General features: G+C 44.8%; 3 protein-coding genes across 3 annotated transcripts in view; 2 read left to right on the forward strand and 1 right to left on the reverse strand.

Annotated features, from left to right (window-relative positions):
* Positions 1-315: 315 nt before the first annotated feature.
* Positions 316-13178, reverse strand: LOC311320075 (ras-related protein Ral-B). Its single transcript, XM_084451733.1, has 5 exons — positions 13061-13178; positions 3633-3830; positions 2823-3031; positions 2124-2301; positions 316-1651 (listed from the first exon to the last, which is right to left on the reverse strand). Exons 2-5 carry the CDS (start codon positions 3744-3746, stop codon positions 1529-1531), a joined length of 624 nt encoding a protein of 207 aa, XP_084307859.1. The 5' UTR covers positions 3747-3830; positions 13061-13178; the 3' UTR covers positions 316-1528.
* A 2118-nt stretch (positions 13179-15296) lies between these two features.
* On the forward strand, positions 15297-23864 carry klhdc3l (kelch domain containing 3-like; the record flags this gene model as incomplete). The annotated part of the gene is made up of 7 exons (XM_084452102.1): positions 15297-15456; positions 18394-18476; positions 20417-20495; positions 20856-20902; positions 21361-21481; positions 21599-21779; positions 23249-23864. 7 exons carry the CDS (start codon positions 15297-15299, stop codon positions 23862-23864), a joined length of 1287 nt encoding a protein of 428 aa, XP_084308228.1.
* Positions 23865-25541: 1677 nt separating this feature from the next.
* inhbb (inhibin subunit beta B) overlaps positions 25542-26463 on the forward strand; it is a 9236-nt gene continuing 8314 nt past the window's right edge. The window contains exon 1 of the mRNA XM_084451901.1: positions 25542-26463. This exon is cut by the window's right edge and continues 221 nt beyond it. Within this exon, the coding sequence (XP_084308027.1) occupies positions 26300-26463 (164 nt within the window). The 5' untranslated portion in view covers positions 25542-26299.

Consider the following 26463-nt stretch of genomic DNA (forward strand, 5'->3'; position numbering starts at 1 on the left):
CACATTATTATAATGTAAAACATGGTTGTGTCTCAAAAGCTATTTCTTAGAACTGCTTCTCTGGAAGAGAGAAGGCATGGAGAACCCAGAATGACTACTCTGAGCAATCATTTGTTTTTTGTTATCTCTGTCTGTGGGGATATGTACCTGCACTCTGCATGCAAACCTCTTCCTCTTCGTAACACGTCATCAATGAGGAAGAACAAACAGATTTACAAAGAAAACAAAAAGCATTTTTTGGCAACTTATTTTGAAGTCTTCATTCAGAAAAGATAGTGGAAAAATCCTACTCACACTAGACTAGCTGTGAAAGAAAAGACAACACAGTTACAAAGAGCACAGTCTGGTAAAAGGTGGAAAACTTTGTTTAACTGAAGGAGAGGGCACTTCATTGAACAATGCGAGAAGTGCAGCGTCCTCCCAAGAATGTTTCATTCACACGAAGAAAGAGGAACCAAAAGTATACATTTTCAGTCCAACGCACATACAATCGGTTAATTGAGACATTATTCAGACAGAAAAATGGCGGTTGTTATTGTGTTATCCTCAATTGCATGTTGGCACATACTGCTTTACAATTCTCCAGCATGGAAATTGAACAGTTCATGTTTTAAGGTATTGGCAATGTAGTGCACGTATCTACAAGACAAACATTTGAATAAAAAGTATGAATTACAAAGATTAACAATAATCCATAACTGTAGTTGACAGGCTGATAATTGCAACAAAAATTGTTCTCTCCCAACCTATTCTTAAAATGACCTACATCAATCAGGCCCTATACCAAAATGACTCCTAGCTAGGGATGGGTCAGAAGACTACACTATGAAGTGGAAACTGCGTCTCACTTCCTGATTTTTTTAATGTATTTTTTTACAGAGGAGTGCCACGGGGGGGCGCTACACACAGTATGTAAAAGTCTTGAATGACTCGAACTTTCCAGCTCCACCCCAAAATGTCCATATGCTCCCATAATGCAATTAGCTTCTGGCGGACAGTTCATCTGAAAATAATATCAACTAATAATTCTTAGCTAATAAAATGTTGAAATCAACATACATATTGTTTAGTGTTGATATTCATGGGGTGGATGAAGAGTCAGGGGTAAATTGCCTGTGCTTGATGGACTGAATCCAGCCCCGTTCAAATATTTTCTGGCTATATAGCTGACCTACGCTGATCATGGCTCAGAGTTATTGAGTTAGTGTGGGTGGCAGTTTGTTTGGTTGTGACATTATCACCATGGCATCATGGAGCCTACTGCCATCATACAGCCTACTGCGGGCCTAGTCACAGATTAGTGGTCAATTTCCATTCATCAATAAGTCAGAATTTAACTTTTAACTTCATAGTAATGCAAAAAAGTGGTTGAGAATAATGCTAGTTTACACTACCCCGACCCGATAGTACAAAAAAAATAAAACGGCATCTGTTGACGTGAGAAGAGGGAGAAGCCTTGGTCTGGTTTTGAACACGCTTCCCCTAACTGACGCTTGTTTTTTCCCCGTGGCAAGGTCCATGTGGGGGTTCACAGTAAACAGCATCGTTCTTTGAAGCTTTTCTTGTTCTTCTTGTTCTTTCCTTTGCCGTTTTTGTCCTTGTTTTCAGACATCTTCTTGCCTCGCACTTCCCGCATCAGGTCAAAGAAGACCTGTGAGAGAACACCAGCGCATCGATCAGAACGCTGCTGACGCAGCCAAGCGCGCAGCCTTTACCAACGGCGTTAAAAACGATTGAGTTGGTCGCTACACATGCAGGTTACCCAGATAGCAAGCGGATGTGTAATGATTCTGGGCCATATATGAGCCGGAACTAAGCCACAAGGGCCAGATCTGGCCTGTATATGGCCCAGATCCGTTTGCTATCTGGGTAACATTTTCCAGTGGCTCTGATAATTTCTACCATCAGAATCAGAATTCAGAATCAGGTTTATTTGCCTTGTACACTTTCACATGGAAGTGGATGCTGCACGGACGACTTGGATATAAAATAAGAAGTGCAATAAAACTAAAAAATAATAAGAAATATATACAGAATAGAAATAAAGTAGTGAGGCTATTATGAGGCTGTACATGTGTGTATCGTGACCCTGTGGAGCACACCGGGGTGCCCTGTGACCGTACCTTATCAACGTTGGCTCGTGTTTTGGCCGAGGTCTCCACGTACTGCACCCCCCACTCCTCCGCCTTCCCCCGCGCCTCGTCCACCGACACCTGCCTGCGCTCCTCCAGGTCCGACTTGTTCCCCACCAGCAGCAGAGGGATCTTATCCTCGTCAGCCTTCACCCTCAGGATCTGCTCTCTGCACGCACACACACACACACACGCACGCATACACACGCACACACACGCACACGCACGCGCACACACACGCACGCACACACACACACACGCACGCACACATTTCATTTCAAACCTTTATTTATATTCGTAAAGCACTGAGGTTTCCCTCATTTACAGTGTTGACAACTTCACACAAATACACAAATAACAACAGAACAAATACAACACACAATAATAATAATAATAATAATAATAATTAATTAATTATTATTAAAAACAGTTACAGGTCTAAGTACAAATGTCAAGAGCCATGGATTTAAACTCTGCGATTGAAGGAAGTACCACACACACACACACACACACACACAATACAAATTATGCACACTTTACACCTACTTGACACTCTTAAAGGTACACCAGAGGTATGCAAATCACACACACACGCACACGCACACACACACACCACACACACACACACACACACACACACACGCACACGCACACGCACACGCACACGCACACACACACAGCCCACAGTACCTGAACTCTGCGGTGGCCGTGAAGGACTCGTGCTCGGTGATGGAGAAGACCAGCAGGAAGCCCTCTCCGCTGCGGAAGTAGTTGTCCCTGATGGCGGCGTAGTCCTCCTGGCCCGCCGTGTCCAGGATGTCGATCTGGACCTCCTCCCCGTCCAGAACCACCTTCTTCCTGTAGCTGTCTGCCTTGGTGGGCTCGTAGTCCTCCACGAACTGAGAGAGAGAGAGAGAGAGAGAGAGAGAGAGAGAGACAGAGAGAGAGAGAGAGAGAGAGAGAGACAGAGAGAGAGAGACAGAGAGAGAGAGAGAGACAGAGAGTCAGAGAGAGAGAGAGAGACAGAGAGAGAGAGAGACAGAGAGAGAGAGAGAGAGACATAGAGAGAGAGAGAGAGACAGAGAGAGAGAGAGAGAGAGAGAGAGCAGAGAGAAACATTTCATATAGAGAAAAGTATGGGATAGAATGGATTTGAAACACAAGGGAACTATGATCATTTTCTCACACTGCACAGCAAAACACATGACAAATACAGTAAGTGTATCTATTTGTCCTATTCCTCCTCCGTTTCCAGATATGCGGTACGCCATTATTTAGTATGATGCCGTATGTCAACACTAATATGGTCCAATCGGGTGGCTGTTGAATGCCATGTCTGAACAGTGCTTTGACTATATGGTGGCTATACAAGGAGCATAACGGTACGATACGTGACAGCTGGCTCGTGACTCGTGACAGTATGATTTCAATCTATGATTTCTCTGACGCTCTCTTCTCTTGCTGTTCCCGGGTGTTAAGGGGGCGGAGTTGACCTCTCACCTCGTCGTACATGAACTGCAGGGTGAGGGCGGACTTCCCCACCCCTCCGCTGCCCACCATGATGACCTTGTGGAGGGCCAGGGAACTCTGGTTCTTGCTCTTACTAGCAGCCATCGCTACTCTTCTCTCTTTCTCTCTCTCTCTCTCTCACACACACACACACGCACGCACGCACACCTTCACACTCACTGGAACCACCTGCGGAGACAAAAGCAAAACGCGGTCAGTGATGGTACACGCGCAGAATACAGAGAGATGCGCACGGTCGAGCGTTGTCTAAACGCCAGATAGCAGGAGCCCGTCTACACTGATCCGATTGGATATTCAACTCGACTTAATAGTCTTATAGAAACTTAATAGTCTCCGAGACCCTGGAGCGCTAGTCTACAAAGCATCTGGAGAAAAAAAAAAACTCCATCTTCATACTACTGTAAATGGCAAGCATATGAATCTTAGACAGGGTCTTTAATATCAGGCTTAGTCGAGTTCACCATCTAAAAGGTCAAAACCACCGATCAAACGCTGTGAAGCTATCATTCTGCAGGATGGCATTCAGAAACTAGGCAATAAACTCTGCCTCGCCTGCTAGAACCCACCTAGAAAACCAGTAGCACTTCATATCTATTCAGTCTGACACAGGCTAATGAAAATTGATATCAGGTGACATGTAGTTCTACATGATCTTTATTTGTCAGTTAACTACTAATTTTCTAAGGGAGTAAAATAAAATGTGCCAAACCAAGTGAACGGCACTTAAAAATGATCTTTGGTAAATGTTTGCCGTTCCTTTACTAAACCTTTTGAATTTGGTGGATGGCAGGCATCTAAAAACTTTTTTTAGAAACGGTTGTATAGAGTTTATAACGCAAACTGTAGATGGAGGAGGCGAGGTGTAAACCTGTCATTGTCTCCATCGCATTGTTGTTAAAGCCGACCAGGAGACCAAGCCCCGCCCTTCTTGTGTAGCATAGTATCTTATCTCCCTCTCCACCCTTCCTCCTCATCCCTCCTTCCCTCCATGCTTTCAACCTCCCGCCCTCCATCCCTCCCTCTCTCTCTCCATAGCGTAGCTACAGGTAACTACATTACCCAGCTGCCTTATTGGGCAGACAAAACAGGAAGTGAATCAGCCACAACCTGACACCGCTTTCATCATCCAGAGACGATGAGTCGTAAGTGTACACATCATCAGACATGGAGAAACACGTTTCGATAAGCCGTTTCTCATCTGCGCTTGGTCCTAGAGCCCTGCGTGTTGTTACCATGCTAGTCTCGCATAGCCACACCTTTCTCCATGCTTCGTTTTGGGCGGTTCCAGTGCTGGAGACGGGTCTGTCTGCACCCCGTTATCATTCTGAGCTAGGGGGAAAACGCTGGATTTCTATAAACCAATCATAATCGTCTTGGGCGGCCCTTGCAACGGTGCCCACTGCAACTGAGCGGAACAATGAGAAGCTTACAGTATCTCAAAAACCTACGTCAGCTGAGCTGAGCCAGACGATTAAGATACCGACAGGCTAGCAGCTTTGCCCCGCCCCCTTCTTACCCCTCTTCTCTCTGTCACTGCTGGTTCTCATCCCTCATCTGAAGGCTGACTGGAAGAAAACTGGAGCTGATTCATGAGAATTTCTCATTATCTGATCCTCCATACCAGCACATTGGTCATGTTGGTAAACATGCACACCCGCATGCACTCGCACGCGCGCACGCACTCGCACAAACACACACACACACACGCACGCACACACACACACACACACAATGTGTGTAGGCTAAAGTAAATCAGTCAAATGCAAGAAAAGTCCATTCAAAAATCCTCTTTGGAAATATGCCAAATATTCTTGATTATCCAAGAACTGGAGTTTATGATGAAATGACATCATTACTCTATAATGTGCACTGGCGAGCATGTGGCTGCCGGCCTGGGCTTCCTGGAACAGGAAGTATATCCTAACGTCAAGGTACTAGCAGGGACCTAGGTTTGGTTTAAGAGGCGGAGCGAACACATTTCAATGTTTCCAGTACAGCTGCTTCACCTTGGCACATTTCGGCGGACATGCCCCGCCCCCATCCCTCGTGGAGTTCACGCCCCCAGCAAGCTGCCCATCTGACTCGGGGTAGTGGGGTGGGGGGGTGAGCGATTATGGGGTCAGAGGTTACAGGACACCGGTTGGCACTCTCCCTGACCAGGAAGGTGAGGTTCGACCCCGCGCGAGTGCTTCCTGGCTTTGTTTCCCGTATCCATGGCGACGTGGAGGCCAGGGGAGAGGAGGTCGGGACAGCTGACAGGAAGGGCTCGCCGGCCGGGGCGCGGCCCTGCTGAGCTCAGCACTCTCCCACTGGGGGGGGCGGGGGGGGACAACACTTAACTTGCGCTCACACAATGGCTCGTAACGGCAAAAGCGATCGAACCAATATCCGTCCGTTTTCTCGTGGTTTTATTAAAGCTCTGGGCTGATGCGCCCTACGCGGGCGGGGGAGGAGCCCTTAAGCGACCTGCGAATGTTCCGCTTATCCGAGGCGAGTCACGGGGATCCTTCATTTCCTCGGCCTGTGAGGGCTCGTGTAGATAGTCCTCTCTGAGGTTAAACAGGGGGCAGGCCGACACACAAATCAGTGCTCTGCGTGACCTACATACAGGCATGGGCCTCGGCCCGGCCTATCTGGCTGCTCTGACAACTAGGGAGGCTGGCGGATGAAATATAAACGACCCGGCGACGAACGGTGCCAGACCCCAGGCATTCATTAGGATTCTGGGTCCATGTAGCAGGCGGACAAATATCCCTCGCTCCTCCACCGCCCGCATGCCATAGAGGGATCTATACGAGCTCAGCTAGGCATGGACGCGTCGTCTCGCATGCACCGACACGGCTCACACGGACGTATCGCTAGGGCTGGGTTTAAAAAAATCGATTCATCGATTCTGAATCAAATGATTCAGAATCGCTTCATGAATCCCAAAATCAATATTTTATTTAATGAGTGAATGAATAAATGAAGGAATGAATAGTTCATTCACTAATTCAATGATTCATTCATTTTTGTAAATCAGTATCGATACCCAGCCTGCTAGTATTGATGTGTTGCATAACTTGGCAGTCATGTAATTAAGGTTACAGCAAAAAAAAACAGGTATTAGTAACACTAACCGAATCGATATTGAATCGAATCGAATCATAATAATCGATTCTGAACCTTGTGAATCGGAATCGAATCGATTCTTGAAATTCGAATCCATACCCAGCCCTACGTATCGCACAAGGGGGCGCAGAGCTAGACGCGTCATCTCGCACGGGGTCCTGGGCGAACGCAGCGAGATAAGGGTCTGGACATGAACAGACACGGCAACTAGCCTCGCCGCCGGCCGGGCCGGAAACTAATCGCGAGGCACGGGGGCCTTTAAAGCGCCGCGGTCGGAATGCGGAGAGGAACCCGCGCCGTACGCGGAGAGGCGCTTGACCGGGGCCGACCTCGCACCCTCTCCACAGCAGAGCAGATAGCAGGAGGGCCTGGGGTCTGTCAGGACACACGTCAGGAGCTCAGCCCAGGAGGGGGGGGGGGGGGGGGGGTTGGGGGGGGGGGGGGGTTGGGGCGGGGGGCGGACGAGGAGATCAGGTGACCGCCGATGAAGAGATGCCAAACCGCGCGGAAACACAGCCGCCGTGGCGGTTGGTGTACGTGTCGTGCGCACGCAAACGCCTACCCCGGGGTCTGCGACTGCGATGTCGCCATTTTGATTAAGGCTAGTGTACTTTATTGATCCCCGGGGGGGAACTGCTGACATTATTTCACAGTGACACACCGGTTGATGTGCAATGCCCCTCTCACAAAGGACAACCGAAGCTAGAATCTCTGAACTGAAAGTGGAAAAACGGGGTCCAAATGAGGTCAGTTAACTAGCATACTGCTCTTCGATTTCAACATCGGCTCTGGTAATACATTCCGAATACAGTTGTCTGGCTGGATTCCATTGAGAGAGAGACAGAGAGACAGAGAGAGAGAGAGAGAGAGAGAGAGAGAGAGACAGAGACAGAGAGAGACACACACACAGGAAACCAGATCGCTCTACATTCAACCGCACGGGCCAGCAGTGAACTTCCTCCAAACATTTGATGGAGAAAGCAGGGGAGTTTGTTGGCATGCAAACATCTCGTCAGGCCTGCCTCTCCTATTCCCCCCCAACCTGAGCCTCTCCAGCCCGACTCCTTCCTCTTTGCCGGTGTCTGCTAGTTGTGGTCCAATATGCAATAGCTGTGCTCTCTTGCCGATGTGGTCGGTTAGTCGCTGTTTATCACGAAGCAGAACCGCAGCGCAATGGTTTTTCGGGGTGGACAGTTGACTCACAGGATCTGAGGTTCAGAAGTCTGTAGAGAAACGATGGGGGCGGGGTCCTGAGGTCACATGACCAACACTCTGCAGTCGGCACAAACAGTACTGGTGCTGGGGGTTCGAGGGAAAGCTTGTTGTGTTCATCTTAGAACTCTGTTACGATAAATAATTCAGAGAGAGCAAGAGAGTGAGTGAAAGTGTGTGTGTGTGTGTGTGTGTGTGTGTGTGAGAGAGAGAGAGAGAGAGGGAGCCGAGCGGTATGCTTGCGAATGTTTATTTGATGTCTTATAGATTGAAAGAGTTGTAGTTCTGCTACAGATAGTGTGAGGCAGCTAGCCTCCAAACCCATGGTGCATACTAACCATCCCTGGGCAAGACCAGGCCGGGCCGCACAGAGCCCTCTTTGAGAAAACTGGGCGAGAGAGCGCTAAATCCCGTCTCTGTTTGAAGCTCGCTCCAACTGCCGCGCTCCCTCGCTAGGCTACGTCTTCAAATGCTCTTGTGGCGGGACCAAACATTTCTCTAGTGTTTAAGGGGAGGATTATCTCCGAGTGTTTCGCCATGTCTGAGAGAGGGCTTGTGAAACCGACATGTGACGCGAGGAATATGCGGGGCCAACAAAAAAAACATGCTGAGAAAATCTCTGATGACATCGGCAGGAGCGGCCTCTCGGTTGGCTGAGGGCCAGCGTCAGTAAACATGGGAGAGAGCCACGGGGATGATCTCAGTTCCATCTGGGGATGATTATGAGGAGGGGGGAGGGGGGGAGGTGGATAATGGAGGGAACCTCCCAATGACTGACCCCCTCAAGTTCCCCAAATATTCTACTTGCAAAACAATCTCTCAGCACTCTATCTAAACACAAAAAATAATATAGGTTATCCTTTAGTATACATATCGACTTACTGCTTTCCCTCACACATTCTGTCTTATTATTACACGCGTATAACACATATCCACCCTCTTCTCTCCTCCGCTCTCCTCTGTGAATCATCCTCTGCTTACAACCCCTCCCTCTGTCTCTGCGCCTCCATCTGAAAACAGCCTGTCGTCTCGCTCCGTGAAGTTATCCTCTGCTGATCCTCCCTGGGCGCTAATCAGTGGGTTACCATGGAGATGCAGCTCCAACATTCCGTACCTAGGTAACAGGTGCCTGGAGCGAAGGACTCTGGGGGTTGGAGTCTGTGAGATGGAGATGTAGGCAGCTAACCACACAGACCGTGGAGTCCAACCAAACAAAGCAACCAAGTGAGGAGACACGAATATCTGTTTTTCCATCACAGTTTTAGAGCCTCTCTTAGCACCGAGCAGATCCTCTCGGTGTATCACTGTTGTCACACACACGCACGCACACGCGCACACACACACACACACACGCACACACACACACACGCACACACGCACACACACACACACACACACACACACATAAACAGGCCCCTCAGCATTAGCAAGGGAACATCTGCCTGGTAGGTAATCAGCCAGAAGAGGCCATCCTTCAGCCTCAACACAGACACACACATGCAGGAAAGAGACGCTAACACGCTGGAGCAAATGTGATTTAGCCAGCTGAGCTTAGGCATGCGGTCAGGGCAGACTAACAGAGATAGGTTTAGAGAAGACACTGTTGGAAATCTAAGAGGCCACAGATAAAATGCACGATCTTGTGTAATGGGGCCCTACCGTATTCACTGCTTGGTAGGGTACAGGATAAACCGTGATGAAAACAATACCATAAATAGAGGTATTATGAAGTTATAGAAGTTATAGATTATAGAAGTGTTATGAAAAACGCACTGCACCACTTGTTGTGATGACTATCCTATAACAAACCCTCCACTTCCCAGACCCATAACAGGCTACTTTTTCCAATTGTAAATGGTATGGAGTATAATCAGAAAAATAATCACAAAAATGTCAAGCATATAGGTCACATACTGTAGGAGTTCATAGCATTTAAGAATGCGTCTCACACTTGTCAAGACTCGCTCCAATAGGGCAGAGGCTACTTCCTGACTCAGAGGAACCAGTCCTCACAGGGGCATGCTGGGACACGCTGTGAAAATAACTACAATTTCACAGCTAGCCCCCCTCATCTTAGTTTGAGAGAAGAGAGAGAGAGAGAGAGAGAGAGAGAGAGAGAGAGAGAGAGAGACAGCGAGAGAGAGAGAGAGAGAGAGAGAGAGAGAGAGAGAGAGAGAGACGTATGGGTGCTGGAGAAGTAAAACCACAACAAACAAGACAGACAAACAGATGAAGTTAACAGGCAGGTTGGAACAGCTGTACAGTAATTAGCAGGTGAAGTTACTCCTCCTCTTTGCGCGTTCTGTACCCTCACTGTACCCTCATACCCTCAATCTCTCACTGGCACAGCAAACAACAGCAGCAGCAGCAAACAGAGCATCCATCACCGAGAGGTCCTGTGGGGTCTGACGCCCATATGTTACTCTCAGACAATGTATGGCACGCACTGCTCTACCTACTAACCTACTTCTAGAAGACGAAACTCTTCCCAGGTCGGATCAAAAACCCTTATGTCTGAGTCAACCTCTTTCCTTTAACTGCTGACATCATTATCAGATGGTGTCCTGACTCAAATGCCATGGCATTGTTATTCTCTTAATGTCAGACCAGAGAGCACTGGGCCCCTTGTTAAAAAGCACAGCGGTGCATGAAGCTCTCTGATCCAGTCAACCTGGGGAGCACTGTGTGGGGAGGGGGGGGGGGGGGGGCGTAAGGCCTGTCTGCTCCTGCTATCTGATGATATTGGTCATACTCTGACAACTCCCTCCGACAGGAAGTAAGCCGAGGGATTAGACTGAGAACAAACATTTCAAAATTGACCGAAAACAGCATTTTTAAACACGACAGCCAGACTCTGGGGGGGGGGGGGGGGGGGGGAATGAATTCTGGGCCAGTTCAGCATCGAGTCCTATTCACAGGACTTTCTCCACACACACACACACACACACACACACACACACACACACAGACACACACACACACACACACACACACACACACACACACACACACACACAGTCCTGAAGTAAACTTGATCATTTGAAGGGTGTGAACTTGTAAGAGAGGAGGAAAATGTGCTGAGAGACAGGTTATCTTGTTAGGGGGCACCATTCCCCTCCAGACAGGAATGCACAGAATGCAGCCTTATTCTGGGTCTGATTCCCCAAACCCTGGAGGGAACAAGGAGGCTTAACACCAGAAACCTAATATGTTTAGCCTATATGGAGAAGCTGTGAGACTGCTACACATTATTAGCTATCGGCCTGTGAGTTCCTCAGTAGAAACAGTCACAATCTAAGGTATAGCCTACTGCTATTCCTGCAATGTAAAGAATGAGTACCATAGTACTCAAAGCCAAGTGTCTAGAATATTCCATTTGCTGCTTTGCTTCCTGGGTCGTGTGGCATGTGTCGCATGATAACTGTATGATAGCGGACAAGGGGAAAGAGTAATAAGCTAGTAGTTAGCAATGTTGTCCGCTACATGAATCACTTCCTCCCAGAGATGGGTGGAAAGTAGCATTGGCTCAGCCTGAGGCAGATCAATTTGATGATACAGTACAGTCAAAGCATTGAACTATTCAAAGAGGAATGTGTGTGTGTGTGTGTGTGTGCGTGTGTGTGTGTGTGTGTGTGTGTGTGTGTGTAAAATTGCCCTCTTGACACACATAGAGGGAGAGATAAAGGTAGGCTACTGTTCCAAACACCATGCTGTCATGTGCTAGTGACAATGTAAAGGTTACACGCAACAGTTAAGGAAACCGAAAGCAGAGGTCGACTTTCCAGCCAGGACAAAATCCCTCACAAATGGCCAGTTAAGATACACTAAGATTACTTAACTAATGTAGAACCCAATCAGAGGCAATATATTCCAAATACAAACAGTAATAACGGTATAATAATTCACTGTAACAGTTAAAACCTACTATCTCAGCCCTTTCCCAGCAGGCATGGTGACCTATTTTCCCAGCTATAGTTTCTCATGCTAAATAGGTGTGCCTGGAGGACTCAAGATTATGGGAAAACACAGTTCTGCTGACAATTTCGTTTTTCACTATGTCTACATGTGAGGCACATTGTGTGTGTTAACCTTATTGACAGGCAGCCAGAAGATGTGTGGCTGAGCTGAGAAGTATTGTATGTGAAGGTTGACTATCATCACAACATACGACATCCAAGTTTGATTTTAAACAATTTATTCGACAGTCCAGTAGTCTAGACTACTTGCTGACTGTAATAATAAGGCAAACACAATACATTTACATACACGTAGGGCCATTATAGAGGGACATTATAATTCATATAGAGCGATTGACAACAGAATGGTCGCACTGTTACTGAATAAGTACAACTTTCAGATGATCAGTTGGTTCATATAGGCCTAGTAGGCAACGGCTACATTAACAACCGGTTGACCCACTGAGCAAAGACACGTCTAAAAGACGTCTTTTAGATGTATTTTTTGTCTTTTTCGGACGTCCAAAGACATCCAATTAGGAGCCAGAATGAAAGTTTTTTTAGACGTTCAGATATTGAACCCGTTCTGCACGTCCAGAGACGTCTTAGAGGGGTCCAAGCCAGACGTGTGAATATTGAGGGGGTCCAGGAGACGAACACACGGGGTTCTGGACCGACGGACGTTATTAAGACGTGATCTGAACGTCTCCCTGACGTTGTGTGTTTGCTGGGTGATAGTAGGCCTGCGCTAGTTTTGCCGTCCGCGACTTTGTATCGAAAGAGACAACGATGTAGGCTATAGGCTCCAGTAGGCTAGGATCCATAGGACGCCAATGTAAATGCCCGTCCCTGATGGACTGCGCGCTTTTCAATAGGATTAACGCCAAATAGTGGGCAATTACGAGACCTGGTCAACATGCTGACAGCATTTATACTAAATATTCTCAAGATTCATTAAATGAATTATTGAAATTATCAAAATAGCACGCGGTAGTACTCTATATTCTGGTGGCACTAGGTGCCCCCTTTATGAGGAACTGAGGCGTAGCCGCTACTACAAATGTAGGCTACCAAAATAAGTTATTCTCGCATTCAAAAAATAAATGTATGAAACCTTACCCAAAGCCGGATTTGTGCGTGTCCCCTGACTTGGTGCTATCTTATGGAGAGCATGAAAGGGGCATACCGAGGCATAGGGGAGCCGAGTCAGACCGCTGCTCCAAAACCCCACCTTCCGGACGGGACGAGGAACCAAAACTCCACCGGAAGTGATGTCGCGAGAAGAGCGAGAGAGAGGATGTGTGTGTGTGTGTGTGTGCGTGTGTGTGTGTGTGTGTGTGCGTGTGTGTGTGTGTGTGCGTGTGTGTGAGTGTGTGTGTGTGTGTGCGCGCGTGTGTGTGAGATACTTAATTGAATACATAATTTTCAACATTTCCAAGTGGAGATCACTTGGTGTACAACACATCCATTGTTTTTAACAACGTACATGTCTGATGTTTTTGGTCTGTCCTTATCTTGTATGTTTCTATATGTGTATTGTTGTCTTGTGTTGTTTTTATGGCTGTTTTATGAGCTACGTGGCATTTTAATTTCCTTCGGGATAAATAAAGTGAATCAAATCAAATCAACATTTCACGCCTCGACCCTTTTCGAAGCTCAAGGCTATAGCCTAGCCTACAAACAACGTCCATCCCTAATATTGCCATAAGAGAAAAGGTGGGTTTTTAAGAAAAGGGTTGTTTTCACAAATGAGAGTTTAGACGCATATATGGGACATTCCATATCAGGCCTATACATGTTATATCACCACCATTGTTAGATCGTCACCATAGCAATTGAACAATTCTACAAATCCTATTGACACTTGAATTTACGTTTTGGGAGGGTTAGTCATTTCCTATGAGATGTAAAAGTTCAAGGCTGCATATAAAAGTGTTAAATCGTTTCGCAGAGAAGCCTATTATTGGCGAAGCTGGACTTTGAATGCGCGCATCTCCATAAAATTTACTAGAAAAATGCTCACATGACCGTGATGTGGTTGAGTAGTGGAAATGTACCCACCCTTCCTGTTGTCAAATAGGGTCCTCCTACTCATCTCTTCAAAGCCATCGCCCAACACATCCAACTACGACGGGACATATATTTCAGTAAGTGACCATTCTAATTGAGTGTTATGTTTAAAAGGTGTATATGATATTTAGGCTCATGTGGCTGCAAATATGTAAATGCGAACAGCTGCTATCCTACCGATCTTCAGTTGTTCCGAACTTGACAAAGTTTCTTTTCGATCGCTATCGAGCTCGACCGTTTATCTAAAAGTTAGGCTCCCTTACGATTTATATTCAATATGGATAGCGACCCTTATCGGGTACAACATATAATAAAGCTGCTATAGCCTAAACACGTAGCCTAGGCTATAGGTCAGATAACGGGTCTCAGAGATGCATCTCACCACTTTGCGGACGGTCTTAGCACTGGTTATTTTAGACGAGATCGTATCGCATTATAGCCTAATATACTACCCCCTATTATATATTATATATTACCCCCCCTAATATACTACCCTAATATACTACCCTACTCAGTAAATGAGTCGCTAGCCTCATTCATAGGCTATACTTTCTTCTCATGGTATTTGGTATTTGTTCAGGGTAGTATATTTCCTATGGTGTGCAGGCAAGCCCTTCCCCACTGCAGATATGTAGCATATTTGCACACGTGACCTGATAAGAGTTCAGTAAATAAACCGAAGGTGTTGAATGCACTATTGATTTTAGAGGTGCTTGTGGTTATAAAATGGCGTAGCCTATTGCGGGTCGTAAATATCTTTACATATCTACCACTAATACCGTTTTTACTTAAGTGGGCAGCTGCTGACGGCTCGACAATCTGACTGACTGACATAGAAATTAGAGAGTACAGTATGGGCTTCTTTTTTTCTTTCTTTTTTTACAGCAGTAGACGGGTCTCACCATTGATTAGCCATAGTCACGTGGTCTGTGGAGGGGCAGTCAGATTAGCACCCAAAGGACCAAGGCATTCCTCATTGTAACAACAAATGCTGTCCTGGCAACCAGCTGTGTAGGAGTGCCATCATTGTGTGGGTGACATAATCAGGCTTATCAGGCTTATCACAGCTTGCGCTAACATCGACTGTGCAACCTTATATGCTATGTTTTCCGTGAGGTTGACCATGATCATGAGCAAGGGGAAGAGTGTCCTGTCCTAGAAACCTCTCCATTTTCACAGTGTCCAAATAGACATCAGTCTCGGGTATCGTTTCCACTGTACACCATTTGTCTTTTGTTCCCCCTTGCAGTAAGACGTGGCCAGATGACTGTAGATGTAGTCCAGTATGAGTGGGAGGAGTCCTAGCCTTTGGAGCCAGCTGCCCCAGGGCTGCCACGCTCCCTGCGACCGCCACAAGCACGCGTGCTGCTCCCACGGGGGCTATGTGTACGTCCTGGGGGGCAGGGAGAGACACTCTCTCCGGGACCTCTGGAGGTACAACGTGGGTAAGGACCTGATGATGTGCACACTTATTTATAGGCCGAGACATTTAAAGATCTCAATATCAATCAATCTCAATCTCACCTTAAATGATTGCAGAATTACCCCTAGGTAAAAACGGTTAAAAACCTGGGCATCCTCCTTGACTCCAGGCTATCCTTAAACGCTCACATTCAAGACATCTCCAAAATAGCCTTCTTTCACCTCCGTAACATTTCCAAGATCCGATCGATGATAACCACTGCTGATGCCGAAACCCTGATCCATGCATTCGTCTCATCCAGACTTGATTATTGTAATGTCCTTTTTTTCTGGCCTACCCATATACACTACTAAAAAGTTACAACTTGTTCAAAATACTGCTGCCAGAATCCTCACTCGTACCAGAAAATTTGATCACATCACTCCGGTTCTCAAGTCCCTTCACTGGTTACCTATCCAAGCTAGATCTGATTTCAAGGTCCCACTGTGAACCTATAAATCTCTACATGGTCAGGCCCCTTCATATCTTTCGGACTTTATCACCCCTTACTCTCCTCGCTGTCCCCTCCGCTCACAAGATGCTGGTTAGCTCACTGTTCCCAGAATTCATAAACAATCATGTGGAAGCAGGGCTTTCTCTTACCGTCAGGCGCGGATCTATGGGTGGGCCTGGGTGGGCCTAGGCCCGCCCAGATTGACAGCTGGCCCACCCAGTCAGATTCATGAAAATACATATTTTTTATAATAAAATAAAAATAAAATATTTTTAAAGTTTAATTTTCACTAACTACCTTGAATGTGAATAGTTTTGTCTTGGAAATGATTAAACGTATGTATTAATACTAATAATATTCAACTTCCTCTCTTACGTTTACATTGCGTTAACCGTCTTTTTCGTACTGCGTAAGTTAACGTTACCTGATTGGCGCCGGCGGGCAGTTGTTCAGTGTGCGCGCTATGATGGCTAAACAGCTAACATTGACCCGCTTTCTTAAAAAGCCACGTCTGGAAGAGAATGAAAGTTTGGACCAGGCCTTGTCCAAAGACAGAGTGGAGGGTCGTGGTGAGATGTGTGCGGGCCCTGGGGATGAAGAAGGAGAAACGGCCACAGCTTCAACATCTCGTGAGTGTAATGCTAACGTGAGCATAAAAGCTGAAGCTCCACCGAAGCGACCCTCATTGCCACCCGCTTCTGAAGAGGAAGTTCCACCGAAGCGACCTTCACTGCCACCGGCTTCTGAAGAGCTAACTGGTAGGCCTACACCGTCAGAGACTTTTCTCCGCAACAAACCGGATCAAGACACGCCTGAGATCATCAATGTTGACTGGACGCTTGAACAACCTGACGCTTCTGTCGTTTGAAAGAGAACTAACAGATACCTTGGATCATGACGACATCATCAGTTTCTTCAATTCAAAACCCAGACGCGACGTCAGGTAGACGTTCAGATCATGTCTTAATAACGTCCGTCGGTCCAGAACCCCATTTGTACGTCTGCTGGACCCCTCAATATTCAAACGTCTGGCTTGGACCCCTCTAAGACGACTGTGGACGTGCAAAACGGGTTCAATATTTGAACATCTAAAAAAAACATTCATTCTGGCTCCTAATTGGATGTCTTTGGACGTCCGAAAAAGACATCTAAAAGACGTCTTTTAGACGTGTCTTTGCTCAGTGGGTTGTATAACCAACCGATAAGGTAGGCCATGGTTTCATATTTTAGTCTGGCCCGCCGTGGCATGTATGTTTATGATTGCAGGCACCCTCTGTGAGCGAGGGAGTTCTGAATTGTGACAGGCTACTGTAGGCTATTGGCTTTTTAATTTGTGTTTGTATGATTACAGCCCGCCGTGGCATGCAAGTTTATGATTAGGAAGCCTCTGATAAGCGAGGGAGTTATGAATTGTGACGTATTGGTTATTTAATTGTGGTTGTATCCCTGTCAGTGCACTAACGAGGGTTATGCAACATTTGTTATTATCGCGAGCCCGGTTATGTTCCATCCATTCATCTGGCTGCTCATACATAGGTCTAAAACGTGCGGTGATGAGTTTCACTCAGGCCTACCCAGATTTTTCCAGGCCTACCCATCAGCCACTTTCTGTATCCGCCACTGCTTACCGTGCTCCCTTCCTCTGGAACCAGCTTCCACTCAGTGTCAGAAATGCTACGTCCATCCAATTGTTCAAAACTCTTTACTCAATACGTTGCCCCTACAAATTGATCTTTGACTGTTACTGCACTATTCAATGTCCAGTGTTCTATTTATATATTATATTGCACAATGTATTGTTTATATTGTTCTATGTCACTGTACTTGCTTGTACGGTATATTGCCTGTTGTTTTCTGTCCATGCGTTTTTCACATTTGTCTCTGTCCAGGTTCTTGTCTGTTCATTTCTGTGTTGTTTTAATTTTGTTGTAAAGTGCATTGAGGCACCTTGGTGTGATTTTGCACTTAAAGAATAAAAATCACATCAAATCAAGAGCGACTGATCACGGCTCGGCGTAATAAGCTCTGCTTTTATGTTTGACAATCGTTATAAACGACTCAGCTATATCAATAACTGTCTTTATCATTGTTATGATCGTGTAACACTACGCACATGAATACAGTATTGTTACTGTAGCAATTACAATGGTATTACACAGTTTTCAGAGCAGCTTTATGTAAAGTGTGACCAGTCAGTGTGGTACTGTAGTACTGTGTCTTGTTATAATCATGTGGCAGTTTTGGACTATAGCGCTGTGTCTGTGTGTAGGGTTGACACATAGAAAATGGGAAATTATTTTTTATCAACCACTTTTCCACCATATATTAAGTAATCCTACGTCTAGTTCACTTATTAGATATCAGAAATCAACTTTCTTGAATCGGCTACTAGTAAGGTATCAAGGCTGGAAGCACTAGCACGTAATTGCTACTCTGCGGTCCTAACTGCTGTTTGTGCCTCTACAGCGTGTAATGAGTGGACAGAGCTGGACTGTAGCGACCAGGCAGCCCCAGAGGAACTGGAGGAACACTCTATGGTTGCCCGTCAGGTACATACTGGAGAATACCTATGTGTTTGTACAGTAGCCTAAGCACCTGCTCCATTCACACTGTTACACAGTACCTAATTTTCCCTGATTCCCTTCACTCGTGAAGCAACACACCTATGAACTTGTCTTGCCATTAATGATAAAAGTACTAGAGATAACATTTTTATTAAAAACTCTAACAAGGCTCTTGAGCCAATATAATTATGACTCCAGATTGCTCCTGACACAGATACCGCATGGTACCAACGTCATAATACTATTCATTGTTTCCAACATCAATCAATCAATCAATCAAAGCTTTATTTGTATAGCGCATTTCATACCCAGAGGCAACACAATGCGCTTTACAGAGAACAAGGGAGGTGGGCATACGACCCACTCTCTACATATTCCAGAGGGAAGCAAAAAAACAGTAATCACCCGGGGGCCAGATAAGTGAGCTGTAAAAATTCTTCCCTGACCCCTCTCAACAAGGTGATCGAGCAAGCTCCTGGAGTATGTTTGTCTACCGGCTAAGAACATATAGCCTTTACGTGGGCGGGCAGCCCAGGTAACAATATCTGTATATTTTGCGACCCATTTTAGCATTTATTTTCTTTTTCTATCCGTCCGCGAGAACGACGCCATCTGTGATCGATTAACTAGTCTAGTGGACAATCTCCCCTCTAACCGCCCTCCCCAGCCCCCCTCCAACCCCCCCTCGCTCTACCCCTCTACTGCCAATTGCACATGCTCTGCAGAGATTCGACAAACACAGATGTCTCCTTTACACCAACACAAACCTGGTTCTGATTATGGGTGTTGCTAGTGCCAGATTGCAGTTCGTAGTCTACAATTTGCAAACCTTCAAGAAGTGTTTTTTTTCCACGGGCTAGTGAGACACTTCATTACGTCACTGTTCCTATATGTCTCCACTTTTTCAGCAGCTAGCGCAACAAACGCAACAGCTATTCCATAGCATGTAGGCTATATTGCTACTTGCTATTCTTAGCTAGCTAAGTTAGACAACTACCAAGTGGTGTGTGGTAGCAAAACATGACTGTTTCTGTTCTATCATCATTGATGAAGATACATGTTCCAGAACAGTATCAGTGATTGCACTGTTTGTCTATTATCACTATCTATTATCAGAATAAATCAACTCAACTGGGAATCCTGGTCTGTCGTGCCTTTACTGTAGCCATGAATGATACCGTTTTGCTTATTTGCTGTACAACATATCAACAAAACAAAACAAACATTATTTGTCATGCAGAGAGTACACATGCCACACCCAACACATCAATAATGTTAATAATGCCTTCTCAAACACAAATACCAAATAGACCAATTTAAAATAATTCTAAATATGCCTGTGTGTGTGTGTGTGTGTGTGTGTGTGTGTGTGTGTGTGTGTGTGTGTGTGTGTGTGTGTGTGTGTGTGCGTGTGCGTGTGCGTTCCTTCCTTCCTGCCCTTCTTGTGCATGTGTTCAATAGATCTGGCCCCTCCAGACTGCTTGGCCACCAACATCAGACATCTCATGCAGATAAACACAACATGTCAAAATAATTTAAACCTTTTTTCTTTCTTTTAATTTCTTTCTTTCTTTCTTTCTTTCTTTCTTTCTTTCTTTCTTTCTTTCTTTCTTTGTTCTTTATTTTATTTTATTTTTTTGGGGTGTGGGGGGGGGGCAATACTTTTATTCCACACTTTTCTAAAAGCTATGTGGATGTTATTAAAAATAAAATCTAATGATTTGTCTACTTAAAAATGTCTACAGTATATATAGATTTGACTGTCACTGCAGAATAAACCTTTCTGTAATGATTGCAAAACCTTCTGTAATGATAATACATTGAGTACCTGTACAAAATGCTCTTATCTTACATATTGGTTGGTAATGCAGTCATTGTTATCCCCATGGTGATATTAATGTGAAATTAATGGAACCTATTTTCAGGGTTTTATTTATGTCTTCGGGGGAATGATTGATTCTGCGTACACTGACTGGAAAACAGCTCTGTGGGTGTTTGACATCGGTAAGTTTCACCATGAGAACTACAGAGTACGGAAAGCTGAGATGGTTTTAAGCAGTTTTAAAACAAAATGTGATAGTTTCACGAATGCCAATTTGGAATATGAGCGTGCTAAAACTAGCGCCTCTCGGCTGTTGTGTGTGAACCGGGCTTAACACATTCTGTCAACAGGCTAAATCTCTTCTACACCTAAGCTGACAGACATATTAAAACAGGTCCACACTTCCGCAACAATTCTGATCCTACATGACAGCTGCACAAATTAAATTCTGGAGCAAGTAATTTCGTAACATGTTTGTTCCTGCATCACCACATCAGCTGGTCCTGAACACCTTGTTATGGTCTTTTGTTCTACCTCTTCAGGGAAGGAGAAATGGGTGCACTGGCAGGGCAAGATGAGTTCCCCTCAGGTAAGTAATGCCAGAATAATCTGATATAATAACAACAACACGTATCCAGCTCACTGCCTCCACTCACTCAGACACGCTTAAAGAATGGAGGCCGAATGTGTTTCTTTGTAATTGTAGTTCTATTTAATTCTTATCTTAATTCTTATCTTATCTATATTTTTGCATAATACAGTATATTATTTTTCAATCATTTGTTCTTGTTAGTCTTAGGGAAGATTAGCCTAAATCTTGTTCTAAAGGAGAACCAAGATGAACAAAAACAAAATAAAGAACAAATGGCACACAATGATACAGATGAAAAAGTATAAATTATTATCTTGACATAAAATCTGTAGCTACTGTATAGGATGTATTAGTCCTCAGTGTAACCACTAGGTTGACAAGTCTACTTAGCAAGTACAGTATAATTGATAGACCTCCAGCTCAGTCATTACTCATGATTAACCATGTGTTCACAGAACCAGGTGCCAGTTAACAGAAAGGGCCACAGTGCAGTGGTGTTTGGCCCAGCCATGTACATCTATGGTGGGTACATCGACATGAGAGGCTCCTCACAGGAGTTCTGGAGCTTGGATTTTGGTGAGTTTGAATTGTCTGAACATGGATACACTTTGAAGGTTATGACTACTTACTTAACAATATTTGGTGTGTGTCTGTGTGTGCACGCATGCGTGTATGTTTGTGTGTGTGTTCCAGATACCATGCTGTGGTCTCAGCTGGAAAGCACCCAGGGGGGTCCAGGTCCCAGGCACAGCCACTCCGCCATGGCTCACCTGGACTGCATGTACCTGTATGGGGGTCTGAGGGGTCTGCGGGAGCAGAGGGACTTCTGGAGATGGAGCTCCACAAGCCACACCTGGAGCTCTCTCAAAACCACGTGAGTCTTCTTCTCCACCCACGCTGGCTGGATAGGACTGCACATAGACATAAAAACAAACACACCATGGTTAGTTCACAACCTTCAGTGCGCCGGGAAAAGACCAGTGTGATTCATGAAACATTCATGATTCGTGAGATGAATAAATAATAAAAATAATATGTTGTCTTCAATTGTCAACTTGAAGAAATCCCTACTTTTAATCCTTACAAGAACTACTTACTGGGGCATAGGAACATACTGTAGAAAGAAGAATGAGAACAAGGAACTCTCTCTCTTGATTAATTGATTGGTCAACCGATTAATTGATTGATTGATTGGTTGATTGGTTGATTGGTTGATTGGTTGATTGGTTGATTGGTTGACTGATTGGTTGTTTGATTGATTGACTGGTTGATTGATTGGTTGACTGGCTGATTGATTGATTGATTGATTGATTGATTGATTGGTTGATTGGTTGATTGATTGATTGATTGGTTGGTTGGTTGGTTGGTTGATTGATTGATTGGTTGATTGATTGTTTTTATTCGATAATTTAAAATAAATAAATAAAGAACATGCATCTGAAGCACAGCTTCTCATACACCTTATTTAACACGGTTTTCCCTGCACAGAGGAATTTTTGGCGCCCCCCCCAAAGAGATTTTAGCCAGAGCCAAAGGAAAATCACCAGTGCCAAAATGCTAAAGATTTAGATTAAAATAGCAATTCACATCCTCTCCAAATGTTTTTGATAGCTGTGTGTGCATCACCCCCCAAAGACCCATTCTGAGCCAGGAAAAACCCTGTTTAAGTAAAAAAAAAAAAAGAAGTATCATGGATAGACACAATCAAGCTAATGGCTTATTTCTATTGTGATCTTTGTTGGAAGGGGCTGTGTTTGGGTGGGCAGCAGGGGAAGCATGTGTTCAGTCATATAAAATACAACACAACAACATTAACAACTACATCATCAACATCATGATCCTAACAATCATGATCATCAAAATATCATAACCAAATGGTGACAATTACAGTTTGGCATGTACACAGCCTAGTCCTTTTTTAAGGTCACTTCTAAACCAGGACTTGAACCTATTTGCAACTCATGGGTTTAGTGGTGTGCTTTTGCTGTCTCGAGAAGATATGCAAAACTCACTGAATCTGTCATGCTGCCTGCATGTGGATTTGATTCAACTGTAGTGTTGTTAACCTCTTACACAAATTCTCAAACCCTTATCTATAGCTTGTGTGTGAGTTATTATCATCTTTGATCTTGATCATGGATCTTGAGTACACATGCCACACCCAACACATCAGCAATGTTAATAACAACGGCTTTCTCAAACTCAAATACCAAATAGACCAATTTGAAAGAATTCTAAATATGCATTGTGTGTGTGTGTGTGTGTGTGTGTGTGTGTGTGTGTGTGTGTGTGTGTGTGTGTGTGTGTGTTCCTTCCTGCCCTTCCTGTGCATGTGCTCAATAGATCTGGCCCCTCCAAACTGCTAGGCCACACAGCGGTGGTATACAGGGACAGCATGCTCCTGTTCGGGGGAGGAGAGAGCCTGGTGTCCCCTAGGAACTGCCTCTGGAGGTACAGCTTCAGCACTCAAACCTGGGAGAAACTGGCCGTGCTTCCTGGCTCCAGTCCCCCAAACAGGATTCACCACTGCTGCGTAGGACTGGGCCCCAGCTACCAGCCAAGGGTCAGCACCCACTCCCCCAGCTACGCCGTCAGAACCAGCCTGGACAGCTACAAACTCAGGCCCTTCAAGAACAAGTGCTTCCCATCGTCCTCCCGTCAGGAGACAGAGGGCGCTATCGAGCTGCAGACGTTCAGCACGGCGAAAGGCAGAAAGCCGACGGAGACGGAGGAGCGCTGTAAAGCGCCGACTGGGAAAGACGCCCAGCGGATTGAGAAGTGCCTGACGTTTGAGAACCAGTCGTTCAGTAAGGACTTGGACTGTGGGGAGGGCGGTTTGGTGGAGGCGGAGGAGAGCATAGCCCATCATCTGCCTGACCTGCTGCTGGTGCTGGGGGGGAAGCCACTGGGTGGACACGCGCCCATCTCTGTGTGGCAGATGACACTCACTGACCTCTGACCTTTACCCCCCACAGAGACAGATGGGATGGAGGTGGTTGCTATACTGTCTGTGTCCCACGAACTTGGGAATGGCAGGTGTTATTCTGTCAGTTGATTTATGTGAAAAAAAACACACTAAAATACAGTTGTCACATTGACTTTATGATATATATTTTTGCAAGTGTATTGTTGAATGACAAATTATTTTGATATTAACGTTTTAAATGTCAACCAGTGTTAACCCACATACTGTAAATGTGATACTCTATCTTGCATTTTTGTATCAGTTCAGATTTACTTAGCTCCAGTTAAAATAGACCAGCCTGTTAACTTGTGTCATCTTTGTCAACTTTGCTGCACTTTAAGATGATTGTAAGATGATGGTGAGAAAGTCGCAAAATAATGGTGTATTTTAGAAATTAATTTACTCATAATTTGGATAACAATAATAGGTCCGTATATGGTGTAATGAAAGTTGTTCAACAATAGGTGGCGCTGTTTACTATATTTTTAAGTCAACTGAATAGCTGACTAGTTATCTACTATACTGTATAGACAGGCAGACAGATAGATAGATAGATAGATAGATAGATAGATAGATAGATAGATAGATAGATAGATAGATAGATAGATAGATAGATAGATAGATAAATAAATAATTCGATCAACATTATTTATCCCCGAAGAAAAAAAAAATATATTGCAGCAAATACACACAACAGTAGCCTACAAAACATAACAAAAGGCACATTGGCCACAGAAATATAGTCCTACAAAGGAGGCAGTACAATAAGGCATAAAAAGGCACAATTTACAGCATACAAAAAATGCAAGATGTACAAAAAATGCATAAACTATGCTACATATAAATTATTTATGCTTCAAAAATGTTAAAATCAGTAAAATGTCAAACGGTAAGTTGCAGACTGTTCACAGTAATACCTAATAATAGCAGCGGCTATTCACAATATTGTCTGACAATAACTACCTAACTAGTCATAACTGTCCTGACAAGAATCTCCTCGGGATGACAAATCCCGGATCAAAAGAAACGTTTCGATAAATGTGTGTACGTGGGTGCTTGCCTACCCGTGTGTGTGTGTGTGTGTGTGTGTGTGTGTGTGTGTTTGCGTGTGTGTGTGTGTGTGTGCGTAAATGTGAAAAAGCTTGTCAGACATTGACTATTGGCTAAATATGATTCCAATAGCGATGAGAATAACGAGAATATATTGTTTGTTTACTTTACATTAGACTATAATTACAATAGATAGGGTCCTATATATGTAGCCTAATGGTCCAATTGTCTTACGTGTGTGTGTGTGTGTGTGTGTGCGTGTGTGTGTGTGTGTAAATGTGAGAAAACTTGTCAGAAACTGATTCTAAATCATAGGCAATACGATGCAAATTAACAGCGATAGAGAATAACGAGAATATATATTGTTTATTTTGCATTAAACTATAATTACATTAACCAGGTATATAATGGTCCAATTCTCGACGAACGCAGAAGAACGTCCTATCGCGTCCAGCGCTCTCTGATAGTAAACGCGTAGCTGCGAGGCATAATCCCTTGCGTCCAGTTGGTGGAATTCCCCACGTGGTTTCAACTCCTGTATAAAAACTTTGTGCGGTGCCTCGGTGTCCTGATTGCGAAGGAGAATAAGAGTTTAAGATAACAGCATCTGAGGACGCACGGAGCTGTCCATGAGCAAGCACGTCGGAGAGGCTTCATTCACTCGCAACACCTTTATAGGCTGGGCTGATCAAGCTGATGTAGGCTATTCATCGGATTGCAATAGAAGAACTGGATTTCGCAAATTATGCAAATAGATGTGATTTAGATAAAAGCAGCAATAGATTTTCTCACATTGGAGTTTCAACGGGTGCACATTTGCGTCTCGGCGAAGTAGTAGGCGCCAATTAGCCTACTCACTAATTTATACACTTACGTTCGAAAGTGTAGAAAACGTAATTTTCTAAAAACATTGAGTTTGTTTTTCACTCAGTTTCATTCCTGCATGGTATGACAGACTCATCAGTTGCCTCTCGGCTTCTGCAGTGTCACGCATTCAAGTTCGCCGGCCAGCAATCAGCACCTCTGGAACTCTGCTGCTTCAGTCAAGAGGGGAACTTCTATTTGGGACATAATGATCAAACGATGTATGGCTGGATAACAAGTAAAAACGATCATGTGTGGAAGGATCGATTAGCCCCTGTCTTGTGGCAACTCGGTGACAGATTATTTTGGAATACAAATATTGCAAGGACTGCCTGTTTGGATATCCTGAAGAGTACAGTAGGCTTTATCAATTATCCTTGACATCCCGGAGGCTTACCGGGATGTCAATTTTTTGAAGAAGTTCTAACACGTTGCAGCCCTCTGCAGGTTTTTCGAAAAATCAATATCGCCTACTTTTCCACAGTGCTTTGGAACTTCATTCCCAAGACAAGAAAATGAGAAGTCATAATTTTACTTTGCCTTGTTTAGTGGCTTGCATACTTTCCGTCCGCTGTATCTTGGCGACGACAGAGACTCAAACGGTGCCCCAGGAGTCGTGCGCGTCGTGCGGCTTGGGGCAGCCGGACCAGTCGGACCGAGTGGACATAGACTTTCTAGA

This window comes from Borostomias antarcticus, assembly GCF_949987555.1.
Source record: "Borostomias antarcticus genome assembly, chromosome: 17".
Classification (NCBI taxonomy): Eukaryota; Metazoa; Chordata; class Actinopteri; order Stomiiformes; family Stomiidae; genus Borostomias; species Borostomias antarcticus.